The 13,392-nt window shown below is 35.9% G+C and overlaps 1 protein-coding gene across 2 annotated transcripts in view; it reads right to left on the bottom strand.

Moving 5' to 3' along the window:
- Positions 1 to 13,392, bottom strand: part of FBN2 (fibrillin 2) — a 187,101-nt gene that overhangs the window by 7,089 nt on the left and 166,620 nt on the right. For both annotated transcript variants that reach the window (XM_068666397.1, XM_068666398.1), the window contains 13 exons: positions 13,118 to 13,270; positions 12,436 to 12,501; positions 12,034 to 12,159; positions 11,769 to 11,888; positions 10,379 to 10,501; positions 9,845 to 9,976; positions 8,407 to 8,532; positions 5,506 to 5,712; positions 4,122 to 4,247; positions 3,434 to 3,556; positions 3,163 to 3,279; positions 2,368 to 2,496; positions 715 to 834 (listed from right to left, as the gene is read on the bottom strand). In XM_068666397.1, coding sequence (XP_068522498.1) covers positions 715 to 834; positions 2,368 to 2,496; positions 3,163 to 3,279; positions 3,434 to 3,556; positions 4,122 to 4,247; positions 5,506 to 5,712; positions 8,407 to 8,532; positions 9,845 to 9,976; positions 10,379 to 10,501; positions 11,769 to 11,888; positions 12,034 to 12,159; positions 12,436 to 12,501; positions 13,118 to 13,270 — 1,668 coding nt within the window. The remainder of the gene's footprint in view (positions 1 to 714; positions 835 to 2,367; positions 2,497 to 3,162; positions 3,280 to 3,433; positions 3,557 to 4,121; positions 4,248 to 5,505; positions 5,713 to 8,406; positions 8,533 to 9,844; positions 9,977 to 10,378; positions 10,502 to 11,768; positions 11,889 to 12,033; positions 12,160 to 12,435; positions 12,502 to 13,117; positions 13,271 to 13,392) is intronic.

Here is a 13,392-nt window from a genome sequence, read left to right as displayed (position 1 = left end):
GCTTTGTGAACAGTACAGGATAGGGTTGTTTGTCTGTGTTGTTTTTTATTTATTTATTTATTTATTTATTTATTTATTTTAATTTCCTACATTCTGTTTGGTATAGGATTTGGCTTAGTTCATGAAATACAGAAGAAAAAAAAAAAAGATGGACTGAATCAGCCAGATATAGAAGAAAACTGCTGAGCTGATTCATTTGTCCCTGTTTTCTGCCCAATGAACTAATGGTAGCCTTAACACTGTATTTTGGAATCATTATGTCGGTATCTTTTTCTTCCTATTCACTATAGATACTGCTCTGTAGTATTCTCAAAATGCTAATGGTGTTGACTGATTCCTACTGATGAAATGTAGGATTGTTTTTTTTCTTTTTTCAAGAGAGGTATCTATACTGAGCCTGAAGGAATTCAATAAAAGCCTTTACAACTTTTTTGATGGGGATTTTCTTGAGGAGAAGGGAGTCAGAACATAGAAAGTCTAGGAAAAACACCTTGTCACACAGAATTTTAACAGGCTGAGTGAGTTTTCTCATCACCATCTGTCATTGTTTTACATTAGAAGTAGTAAGTGGATGGAGAGAAGGGGAGAGAGAGAGAGAAGATCTGTCTGCATATCCTTTGTCCAGTGCATTCTTGCCCTTACTTGGCAGTTGTCACTGTAATCTCTATGACAACTTTGCTGTTCAAATGTATTGTATGCATTTTGTTTCCTTACCAACACATTGATTCCACTGGTAATGCTGTATGTACCCTTGTGGGCATCCACATCTGTATCCACCTAGGATGTTTTGACAGCCATGTTGGCACCTATGATTTCCATCACATTCATCCACATCTTTGCATTGGGAAGGGAAGTAGAACAGAGGGAACACGTCAATATACATGTTGCAAATATGTTACTTAAATCACCTCAACACCCATATTTATGACAGAGGAATACTGTTCTAAGATGGCAGCCCTATTCAGGGTTTTTCCCTGGGAAGGTTTGGAGCTCAAATTTATGCAGTGTTCTTTGTATCTATCAATAATCCAACTAAAGCTTTCAAAACTTTAACTCAGATTTGGAGAAGAAACACTACTCCTAATCATACACAATGTTGCTTTGATGTAATATTCAGAACATGAATGTTTTTGGATTTCAGTTGCCAAACCAACTATGTAGGACTTCAGTTTCCTGGCACATACTGAAGTGTTTGAATGTGTGGAACACATATCAAATTTTTGTCTGTATTGTACTTGTTCACCTTTGCAATTAAAAAACTCTGATGAAGGTGTAAATAAAGAATAAACCCACAAATTAAAACCAAAATGTAAAAATCTGGTCATTAGAAACAGTGTCTGCTATAAGAAGTAAGCCACTGTAAGCACCCCAATGTGTAAGGTACAGTATGCAATGCTAGTAGAAAATAAGAAATTGTACACGACACCACAGATTGTAAGTTACATTCTAGCTGTACACAGTTGTCCACAGACTTTGGGGAACTGGGCTGTCCCAAAGCATTGAGGTCTAGAAAACTACTGCCAGGAAATGAAACTTGTGCTTTCATCAGTAAAAACATAAAGAGCAGTTCTGATGTTCTAGTTATGTACCTATCTTGTGTATGCTTTGGTACGTGTAATTTTAGTGCTGGATAAAGCACACATGATGAATGTATGTACTTGAAGAGGATAAAGTAATCTGACAGATTATAATGCTTTCTGAAACTTATGGATGGGCAAATTCTGCATTGTTACTTTAGAAATGCATTCCAAATATCAATTAATGTTTTAAATCCTTTTGTCAGGGTAACTGATATTTTGAGATGTCATAAATTTGTGCACATATACCTCTGCCTTTTAATTTTTTGTTTCACAGTATCTGAGACCAACTAAAGACACTACAACTCTCAAATACAGATTTCCCAACCGGGGCTTCCTTTGGGCCAACAGAGAGATGAAGCTATGGAAGAAGAGATAAAAGTATGTAACTTAGAATCTGATCTTAGATACCTTCAGGCAGATGATGACAATTAGCTGGAGAAAAAAAAAAATGTAGCAAGATTCTTTTTAGAGTACATGGAAATAAAAAGTAACCAGACTTTTTGATTCATAAACCTATGTGAAGGTGAAAGCACTCTGGAGTTGTTTGAGAGTTCAGATAAAGAGTAAGTTTTTATTCTAACTTGTGTAAAAAAAGAGTTAGACAGTATGCTCTTACATACATTTATGTTTTAAATTCCTCAGATACACTCCTATTTATTTTTGGTATGTGCTTTCACTATGTCTGCTTCTCTGTTTTATGATCATGATTTGTCTTTGACATCATAGGATTCCCTAGACTCAGAGGTAAGAATATGCACCACAAAAGAATTTGACTTTTACTAGTTACCTTCACAGTTTAATCCAGTAGAATCCAGAGAAAATCCCCTTTGACATTCACAGGTAAAACTTCCAGGAGTGTTTTGGCAAATTCCTTTTGATCCACAAAGCAATGGCTGAGAACCACATTCATTGTTATCTTTAACAGGGCAGAGAGAAGAAGGTTAGCATCTTGGGGGTAAGATGTTAGGCATGTTCATATAACACTTCCTTAGAGGTTGAAAACCAAAGAGATGCAAAAATTTATTTTGAAAATTTTATTTTCCATATTCAAATTTCAGATGACCTGATGACTCATGCAGGGCTAAAAGTACTTAGTAAATTGGAAGCACAGGTTGTAATTCAGTTATGAGAGTGAAAGACCCAGGTACGTAATTGTTGACAGTGGAAAAAGGCTGCACCTACATATTAGCTTAACTAAAATAGTTTCAGTTGGCTAGATTCATACATGTGCTTAAGATCTAAAGACATCTGTATCTATTAAAGAAGAAAAGGCAGTCTGTTTTTATTTTAACTACATTTTAAATCAGATTTTAATACTCTACTCCTTTGTGTCCATGTGGTTATACTTAGCATATAATAACATGTATTAAATATATATAACTTTTTACTAAGCAAGAAAATACAAATGGTGGATATACTTTGATATTTCTTCAGCTGTAATTGCTGCTTTTCAAAATCTGTTTTCTGAACTGCTGACATTATTGCTCTGTATTACTATTGTTTATATGATGCAAAAGGGTAAGAATTGAGAATGTTCCTCTTTTAGAAAAAATGAATGCAAGAAAACTCATGTTTTTCTTACCAATACAAGCTGTGTGATGTTGAGTAAAACCAGGTGGACATTTGCATGTGAAGCCTCCAAGGGTGTTGACACAGAGAAACTGACAATTGTGTTGTTTGGTCTGACATTCATCAAGATCTGAAAGTAAGAGATGATGTTGTCTTAACAAAAGTCAACAAATATGAAGTCAACAAATATAGTCTAACTTGAAAAAAAAAATCACACTTCAAAAATATTTCCTTTTAAGTCAAAGTGCAACAAAATTAAAGTTACTATGTATAGCTTCCTTTACCTTTACATGTCTTTCCATCTTCTTGAAGGATGTAGCCCCGAGGACATGAGCACTGATAGCTCCCTTCTGAGTTCTTGCAGATAAAATTGCATGGTTTGGGAGACTGGGAGCACTCATCAAGATCTAAAAAGAGAAACTGTTAAAGATTTGCTGTACTGATTTCTTTGAAAGATGTTTCCTGAACAGTACTATATTTAAGAGAAAAACATTTGTAGAAGTATGTTTTACATTTTTGCAGCATTTCCATTTCTTTCCCTATGCGTCTGTCACTTTGGAGTAACCTCTACTGTGGCAAACTGAATCTCTTGAAAGAGTGACACACTAGAGTAACAGTGACTTTAATATTTTCACCTATGGATAAAACATTTCTTTTCAGGTAACTATGATATACTTAGATGAGTTAAACAACAGGAAAGTGGCAAAAACAAAGCAGTGAGCTAGCTGCTTTGTCAGTCAACATGCTTATATAGATGAAAACATATTTCAGTGCAGGAATATTGTCAGTACGGCTTGTTTCCCTACTCTGCAAAATGAAATACAAAATCAGAAGGGCATACTAGGAAGACAAAGAAAGAAAAGAGTTAAGAGATAAAGAGATACTCAAAGGTTTACAGAGGGAGATTGATAGTTGCACTGTGTAATTATGTACCAATAAAAACATATTGACGATTAAGAGACTGAATCTTACCAACACAGGATATGCTGCTTATGTCAGTCGTATAGCCAACTTTGCAAAAGCAGCGAAAGGAGCCCATAGTGTTGATACATTGTCCATTTCTACATAGGTTTGGCATGACCTTACATTCATCAATATCTGTAGGGAAAATATTAAATATATGATCTTTCAAAAAAAAACCAAAAACTAGTTTTGAATTTGACATTTGTTAAGTTTTCCTTCTGAATAAGAAATTCAAAGAAAAAAGACCACCTTCTACTGCTGAGACTGCACCTGGAGTACTGTGTTCAGTTTTGGGCCCTCCAGTACAACAGAAAGCTGGACATACTGGAAAGTGTCCAACAGAGGGCCACCACAATGATCAGGAGAATTGTGCAGCTCTCATGAGGAAGGGCTGAGAGAGCTGGGATTGTTCAGCCTGGAGAAAAGAAGGCTCAGGGGAATCTCATCAATGTCTAGTTTAAGGGAAGAGGCCAAGCTGCTTCCTTTGTGCCCAGTACCGGGACAAGAGGCACTGGGGCACAAACCGTAACACTGGAGGTTCCATCTAAACATCAGGAAGCACTTTACTGTGTGCGTGACTGAGCACTGGAATGTGGTGCCCAGAGAGGTTTTGGATTCTCCCTCCTTGGAGATCTTCAAAAGCTGCCTGGACATGGTCCTGGGCAACCTGCTCTGGGTGTCCCTACTTGATCAGGGGGGTTGGACTAGATGACCTCCAGAGGTCCCTTCCCACCTCAGCCATTCTGTAATTGTGTATAATGCCATGGGAATGTTACTGGGGATGGAAAAAAAAAATCTTCAATTTTTTCCACAGTTCCTGATCATCATGCTTTGGATAGTAACTTTAACCTTTCTTTCTCTTTAAAATGGGCCTGAACACACGAGCAAATATTTTTCCAATTTTTAGTATTGTTTTCTGCATTGAAAGTTTCATGCTATTTCATTGGGTAATCCAGCTCTAGTTTTGATTACTAAGGGCAAAAAATTAAAAACAAAAAATCATAGAAGTGAAGTTTGTTATAACTACTAAGATCATGAAAAATTTTCCACCAAAATTTAAAAATATGTGCCAGTTAGAACTACTGCTGTTACCTTTTGCCTTGTGTGTAACATCTCAGCATACAAAAGCTTTGGGATAATTTCTAGCTTTTACTACTGGTTGATCCTGTTTTAGATCCCAACCCTGAAAATCGTGCACAGCTGTGAGTATTCCTGGTGCAGCTACTGTTTAAAGGTGTTTTTAATTTCTGATCACACAGTAGTATTTGAAAAATCAAACTCTGTTGTTTCACAGGAAATTCTTCAAAGGAGCTTCAAAGAGAATACTGCATTTTCTTAAGCATGTAAGTGTATTCCTTCACTGTTTTCTACGTCCTTTCATCTCTGCAAATACCTCTTCCATCTGTAGTATATCCTGGACCGTGTGGACAGAGCTTCTTATACTGGGTGGTTCCTGGAAGTGGGCAGAGCTCACACTGATTACCCCAGCCCCGGCCTCCATCACAGCAGCACTCAGATTTAGTGACAAGATTGCGGCTGCTTGAAGCCATCTGACACATAGTCTGCAGTACTTCAGCAAAGCAAAAGCCTTGACGATTATCTGTAAGGAAGAATTGGAGAGACTAAGAAAGAGCAGGAGATAAATATCTGAATCACTGAGCATCTGATATGTTATTCTGGCTCTCTGTCAACTTTCAAGCACTAGATTATTCGCAACCAGTCTGCAAAGTCTGTTTTGCTTTAGCCTTTCAAAAATTTCCCATATCTTCTGAACATTTGTTGCCATTCCAGGTTTATTCCAGACATCTCCGAAGTTCAGTACTGTAGGAGTTGATGTGAATCTTACTTCTAGGAAGGATGTGCCCTTAGGCATCCCTGGCAAGCTTAGTTGATAGTAGAACAGGCTGCAAGCCAAACAGAGCTCCCTCTTAAGCTACCTATGTTTGGCTTGCATTTAACAGATTTACTTGGAGTAGGGTTACAGCACTGGTTTTCTTTCTTTCTTTCTTTCTTTCTTTCTTTCTTTCTTTCTTTCTTTCTTTCTTTCTTTCTTTCTTTCTTTCTTTCTTTCTGTCTTTCTGTCTTTCTGTCTTTCTGTCTTTCTTTCTGTCTTTTTCTCTCTCTCTCTTTCTCTCTCTCTCTCTCTTTCTCTCTCTCTCTCTCTTTCTTTCTTACTGTTTGGTTTGTTTTTTGTGTGTAGGTGTGTTGTTTTTTTTTTTTTTTCCATTTTTTTGTTTTTCCTGGTAAAAATATCGTGTCTGATCATCTATACCCTGATGTGATTTAAATGACAAAATTCTTAGCACTTAGTAGTCTCTAAGTGCTGCTAGTCTGCTATTCACTAGTCTTTTTAAGCAACACTCCTACTTTGCAGGTTGGAAAAATGGTTTTATATAGCCATACTGTTAACCTGTCTCTTTCTTAATCAATTTTCCTTATTTTTGAACCTTTTTATTTATACATGTCAATCATGAAAGAGGAGTGAAACTACACAATCATTAATTTCCTGCGTGTTTCCTTCAAACAGGCAGATGAAGAGAAGAGAGATACCAGTGACCATGGAAACTATATTTTGCAGAGATGGTACTTCTAATTAGGCTATAGGTCAGTTATCATATTTGTTAATAAAAATGAAGATATTGTCAACTAGTCTGACAGATGCTTATGTTTTTAAGTGAAAGATCTTTTGTCTTAAAGCTTAAAGTTAAAATCTTTCCGATTCCTATGAATGTGTACATTTTTGAACACCAAGCTGACCATGTGGTATATAAGTATAATCTGTGGATTTCTCACATGAACTGGTAAAATGTAATCTTTGACTTTAGGTGAAAATTGCTTTGGGTGGCTGGTAACTTAACTGGCTACAGTAGAGAAAGCTGTCCTCAGAGACAGTGGCACTTGTGAGAGACAGCATGTTCACTGTGATAACTTGCAAAACTCAGCAGAGTTATGTTCTTGTAAGTAGGTATCCTGGGCAGGTCTTTATGCCCCTTATAACTTGAAGACCATGCAATGCTTGATCTCCAATTTGAGATGTGGAATATACTTTAATGTGAACAGAATATAAAGGTTTGCACAATATATTTAAAATAGTGTAATCTAAGACTTAATGTTTGTTCTTTAATTCTGAAGATGCAGTTTGTTTCTGCCAGTCTAATTTTTCAGTCTTGTCTGACCTGGACAGCCCTAAAGGAAAAGCAGCAATGAGCAAAGTAATCCAAAGTATAGTTTTTAAAAAATGATGTATATAAATATATGCGTGTGTGCATATATATAATAGATATGCATTATTTATATATATATATATATATGTATGATATAAGAAAGTAATAATGAAAACAGGGTATTTCCTTGGCATTAATGACTGGCTGGGGTTAAAAGACTACAACATCCCACTCCCATCTGGTCCTAATCCTTAGGAAATACTTAGGAAATACATTACTGCTTTGCCATGAAGTCAGCACACTACCGATGGCAACTTACATGGAGCTGGTTATTTACTACATACGTAAGATAATATCTAAGTAGTTTTAAAGCAAGTGTTCTTTATATAGTTCTAAACAGTCCTGCAATTTCACGTTAGTATTGTAAAAACACTTTTAAGTATTTACACTTGAGCAGTGGTCATGAAAAAGTGAAGGTTCTGCAGTTTTGTTTGATTTTTAAGAGAGTAACAATTTTATAGTGCAAATGACAAGTCTGAACATATTGAAAAGGAAATACAGGTCGATGAATATTAAACCCTTCATCAGTGTTTAAAGTGCAGACACACCTCAATAACTTTTCAACATAATTTTGCCCTTTTTTTTTTTTTTTTTTGCGAAAGCCTGGTATTTTTATTAATATTCACCATCTACATTAAAAGTACAGAAAAATCATATACCTAGTTGCAATACTGTGGCACTTAAAATCATGTTCTGAATGTGTCAACACTTCAGTTTGCTATGCATCCCAGTTTTTCATCTATCTAAGATAACTAAATTCTGCTTCTTTATAAATACCTATAATTTGTCTGGATAGCGTTTATGCTCTGTGGAATGTAGATATTTCCATGTGAGGCCCTTTGGTAGCCTGATTAAGCTGACATTCTCAAGAGGTTCCTCATTCCTGTCATTATTTAATATTATATCATTTAATGTCATTTCATTATTTTAATTAATCAGGAACATTATTTAATTGTTTCACCTAAGAGAGCTGTTGCAGATAATTAGAACCCCAGTTTACACTCTAAATCCCAGCACCAAAACACTCTTTAATATAAGACGGAATGCATATGAAGGAGAGAGGGACTTACCAAGACACTCGATGCCTGATGGGCTTGACAGGAATCCTTCATTACATTCACATCGGTAGCTCCCAATGACATTCATGCAGCGACCATTTTCACAGATACCTGGCTTGGTACGGCATTCATTTTCGTCTTTACCAAAATACCAAATGCAGGTTATTGTTACAAGAAGATGTATCAGACTTGCAGAATGTATTCAACACTTCGTGTAATATTTGTAAGAAGTGGAACAACAACAACTGATTAAGTGTGAGAAAGACTTTTCTAGTAATGATATCCTTTTCCATGCCTTATATGCTGCATTTAGGATGAAGGCTTTAGACCTTTTTACGCTTTGCATGTAACAAGAAGCAGAAAACACTTGCAGCAGAGTCCTATCCACAACTTTTACCTGGCAAATAGTATTTAAATAAAATTGGAACGCGTGCATGATTTGTGTAACAAATTTTCACTTCGTAATCATTAAGAAGGAGTCTGAGTACATTTAACTTCTTTCTGCAGTCACAATTCAGTCGGCACATAATTTCCCTGAAACACTTTACAATCCCAGTTTATTTTCTTCCACAGCTAATGGCATAGACACTGTAAGCAATTAAATACCTCTATAGATGTTTAAAGTTTAACTGAAAAATAACCTCAGGTCATTTAAAGGCAGTATTAAATAGGGAAAAAGACAAAATTATTGTTAGTATGTTCTTTCCTCTGAGTAAATTCATCAAGTTATGTAAAGAAGAGAGGTCATTCTGCTGCTGAAGGAATGCTGTTTTGAAATATTTTCATTTAAAGCATTCTCTGAGATGTATGTTTTGTTTTTTTCCTCTGAGCTAATGATAGCTTCAGATACTTCTTTCCAAAGAGAACTTCAGAATGGTCTTGAGTTTTTTACCCATTAGAAAAGTGTAATTTGCCAACATTTCCCTCTTAACCAATTCCAAAAATAATGGAGAAGATATAGAGAATTATTGTAAAGTATGGCAGTCTTCACACCTCCTCCTCTTTGTGGCTTATATATTGTTTCAGAATCTCACAGCTGTAATTCTTTAAGGAACTGCCACATTATTTATAAACAGTATTTAAGCTGAAGGCAGTTTAACTTTTTATTTACAATAATTTTGCTTTGTATTCATCGGATGAGGTCTCTTTTGTCCTCAAAAAAGGATACTTATGGCTTTAAATCTATCAAGTGTCTGAAAAACTTCCTGATTTTGTTGTAAAATGAAGTAAATAAAACCAGAGTTTTTCTTCTGCAGTACTTCCTAGACCTTTATACCTATTTTCAGGTAAGTGAACATTGAAACAAAAAGTAAATTTAAGACATTAGGTACTATCAGCTATCTTAAGTGTACTTTATGAACTGTAATTTTCCAGCTCACTATATACACATAAAGAGCATTCTTTCTCATTGTAATTGCAGTAGATATCTTCTTCCTTTTCTAAGCTTTACCTGTGCAGCCTTCTCCATCAGGTCTTCGGGTCATTCCAGAAGGACAAATGCACATGAAAGTACCAATCAAATTTTTGCACATCATGCCTCTTGATTCGCAGTCATGGAGACCTTCGGCACATTCATCTAGATCTGTAAAAATACATGTATTTGAGCATCCTTTCAGTAGCTTCATTTACTGAAGGCAACCAGCACTTTTTCATGAAAAAAATGCATCCAGACTGTCCTATGAAACAAGAACTAAAAAAAAAACAAACCAAAAACCACCGAGTGCTGTGCATAACTGTAGTTGTCAAAGTAATCTTTGTGAGCTGAAAGACAATTTCACCATCTTGACATTCTTGTATTACATTCCCCAGCAAGAACACACAAAACACTAAACACTGGCATTATGTGAATTTTGAAGGAGTAAATTTTCTGCTATGCTGTTTGCTACATTTCACTTAGAGGATGAACACAAGATGCACAGAAATATCTGGAGTATTGGCCAGCACAGGGTGATAGAAGGTGGGGAATTCACATTTAAGTCATTACCTTTGCACATCTTTTGGTCTTCTCTCAGTTCATAGCCAACTGGACAGGTGCATTCATAGAAACCATAAGTATTGATGCAACGAAAAGCACACAGCAAGGGATTCTGAGCACACTCATTTATATCTGAACAGAAAGGAACAAAAACATCATTCTCCAGTAAGTTTTAAAACAATCACCCAGAAGTTTTTATACCTGCACTTCTACATATGTATATGTATATAATCAGCAAAAAATATCATAAATGTAATACAATGCAAACCAGAAACTTATGGATGCTTGGTTATGAGTAGTCAGACAAAAATGAACAAAGCTCAGTGTAAAAATAGTTACAAATATAATATGAAACTAGAACTTAAAATGGCAATCTGGGACTGCTCTATTTTAGATTTTTATTAAATGAAATTTTGAAAATGTATTTCTGTGTGATGACAGATGTCAGCATTTTTTTCAACTATAAGAAAATTAGTTCTTGCTTTGGAAAGGAAACTTATGATTTGTAAAAGACAAATTTTTAAAGGAGGATCCTGATAAGGATCTGATGAGAACATAATGATTGTACATACACCCCACACTATGAAACTTACTAAAACTTATAGAATGAAACTTATTTAGTGAAACTAATAGAGGATTAGTTTAAAATAAATGAAATAAAATACTTCTCTAAGTTGAGAGGGTAGTGAACTTCTGCATCTTGCTGCCACAAGAAGCTTTAGATGCAGATGGTATCAGTAGTTTGAAGAATGTACTAGACAGACTCTTGGACAACAGATCCATAAATGGATCCTAAACCCACTTTGCAGGAACACATCCTCCAATCTGCATCATATTTTCCCATATATTCTTGAGAGGAGTGACCTGCTGAAAGTTGTTAGTCATGCTTATATGCTGTCCTGAATTAGCATTTCAACTGTGAAGGATGAAATAAAGGACTAGATGGATCAGAGGTCTGACTTCAGCTTATTGTGTCCAATGTAACTCATTTGTTACTATAACTATGATGAATGGGTCAGTTCATAACTGAGCTGCCTCACTTATGAAAAACACTCTGCAAATTCAGGCTTTTTTTTGCAGTGGTAACTGATTCAGCTGTTTGCTGGAGAGGAAAAAGAAATGATGATAACTGCTAGGTCCCCAAAATAACCTCACAATAAATACAGCTAACCACTGCATTGACTACCACAACATGCAATTTCAGAAGCCCTGTGATAAATTAAAAAAAAATGCTTAAATCAATTCATGACTTGCTTTCGCTATGAGATATTTCAATCAAAGAAACTTTTCTACTCCTGGTTATTCTAGCACCAAACGTCTAGTGAATAAAATAATTTGAAACTAACCATTGTGAAACTTACACAGAAACTAAAGGAAAAGAAAGTAGAAGACAACGTACCTTCACAATTCATCATTGGGCCTGGCTCAAATCCATCATGACAGTTGCATTCAAAACTGCCGATCACATTAGTGCATGTACCGTTTCCACATGGGTTGCCAATTGAACATTCATCAGTATCTGTGAGTAAATGTAAAAAAAAAATGAGTAAATGAGTAAATGAAAAAAATGAGTAAATGTAAGCTGAAGAGAACTGGGACACATTTCAAATTACGTTTCAAATTCGAGTGCTTTAATTTTTAGCATTTACGAAACAGTGACGCACCGATACAATGTACTCCAGTGAAATCTAAGTTGTAACCCATTGGACACTCGCAGCGGAAGGATCCGTCGGTGTTGATGCAGTGTCCATTTGAACAAATCCCTGGGCTTTCGAGGCATTCGTTAACATCTAAAAGGTAGGAAGATATTAGCAACCATTTATCAGTTGATGTGTTTTTGTCTCAATACAGCATTTTTAAAAACCAAAGTGCTCCATTCTGTTGTTCTCTACCCATGCATTTTTAAAGGTAATCTTTTATCTATCTCATTATGGCTCACATATATTAAAAGTCAGCCTCTTGTCACCTGTGGGCTGTGGGGAATATCCACCATACACTACAATATCCAAGTCTAGTTTTAAACACAAATAAAACCTTTTTGAATTATGAGGAAAAAGCATACCTACCCTCACGTGTATCATCAATTCCAGGAATAGTCCCATGACCATAAGGACACAGGTCCTGAAAAGCAACTGTGGAAAAAAAAAAAAAAAAAAAAAGAGCAAGTGAGAGAAAGAGAATCAGGATAAATGGTTAAAGCTATAAAAAAAATAACATATGTATCTTCTATACCACACTTTTCAAAACTCAGCCATTTAAATCATGGCCATTACATTGTCTTGCCAGATGTAAAAGCAAAGCAAAGCTGTCTCTAGGGCAGGGTAGCAGTACTAGAATGTACCCAACTTCTGTGTGCACATGCTTGGTGCCTTTCTCTTTCTGCGATTGGAACTTGGAGAAAACCAAGAACTGAAAACGGCTGATTACTTCACGGATCCTCAGCACCGTCCCATTTTACTCTTTTGCTTTTCCTAAAACAGGTGAGATCCATCAGGATATATATATCTGATCCATGATTCATATAGGAGTATACTAGCTCTACAGAGCCAAAACAGTAACTCAGGCTGTTTTTCTTTAGTTTCTTCTATGTAATTTTGTTCCATTTGTTCACCTCAGAATGATTCTAGAAAAGGCTGTTAGAGCTAACACCAAGAGAGATCCCTTCTTCTACTGATTGAAAAGGTACTACATGAATGTGTTTCTCCTTTTCTCCCAGCTAAAAGTCTTTATTTTAATCTTCATGTGTACCTTCTTCTTCCTTTGGGCAGAGCTCACAAGGATCACCCCATCCTTCTCCTGGCATTTTACTGCAGCAACACTTTGCCTTTGTGGTGTTGAAAGCCTTTGGCACTGAGCACTTCCCATTCTCAAAATTAGTGAAACAGAAGCTCTGGCGAGTATCTGAAAAAGAAAACTCAGTTATGTGGAGCTCACAGCTCCTACCAGGTTAAACAACGTGTGTCCAGTCCTGAAAGGAATGATGTTAGGCCTGTATTTTTCTAGCTATTTTGAATGCACTTTCC

The sequence above is a fragment of the Anas acuta genome, chromosome Z, assembly GCF_963932015.1.
Source record: "Anas acuta chromosome Z, bAnaAcu1.1, whole genome shotgun sequence".
Lineage (NCBI taxonomy): Eukaryota > Metazoa > Chordata > Aves > Anseriformes > Anatidae > Anas > Anas acuta.
The sequence above is the reverse complement of the archived record's forward strand: the minus strand, read 5'-3'. Positions and strand labels throughout refer to the sequence as shown.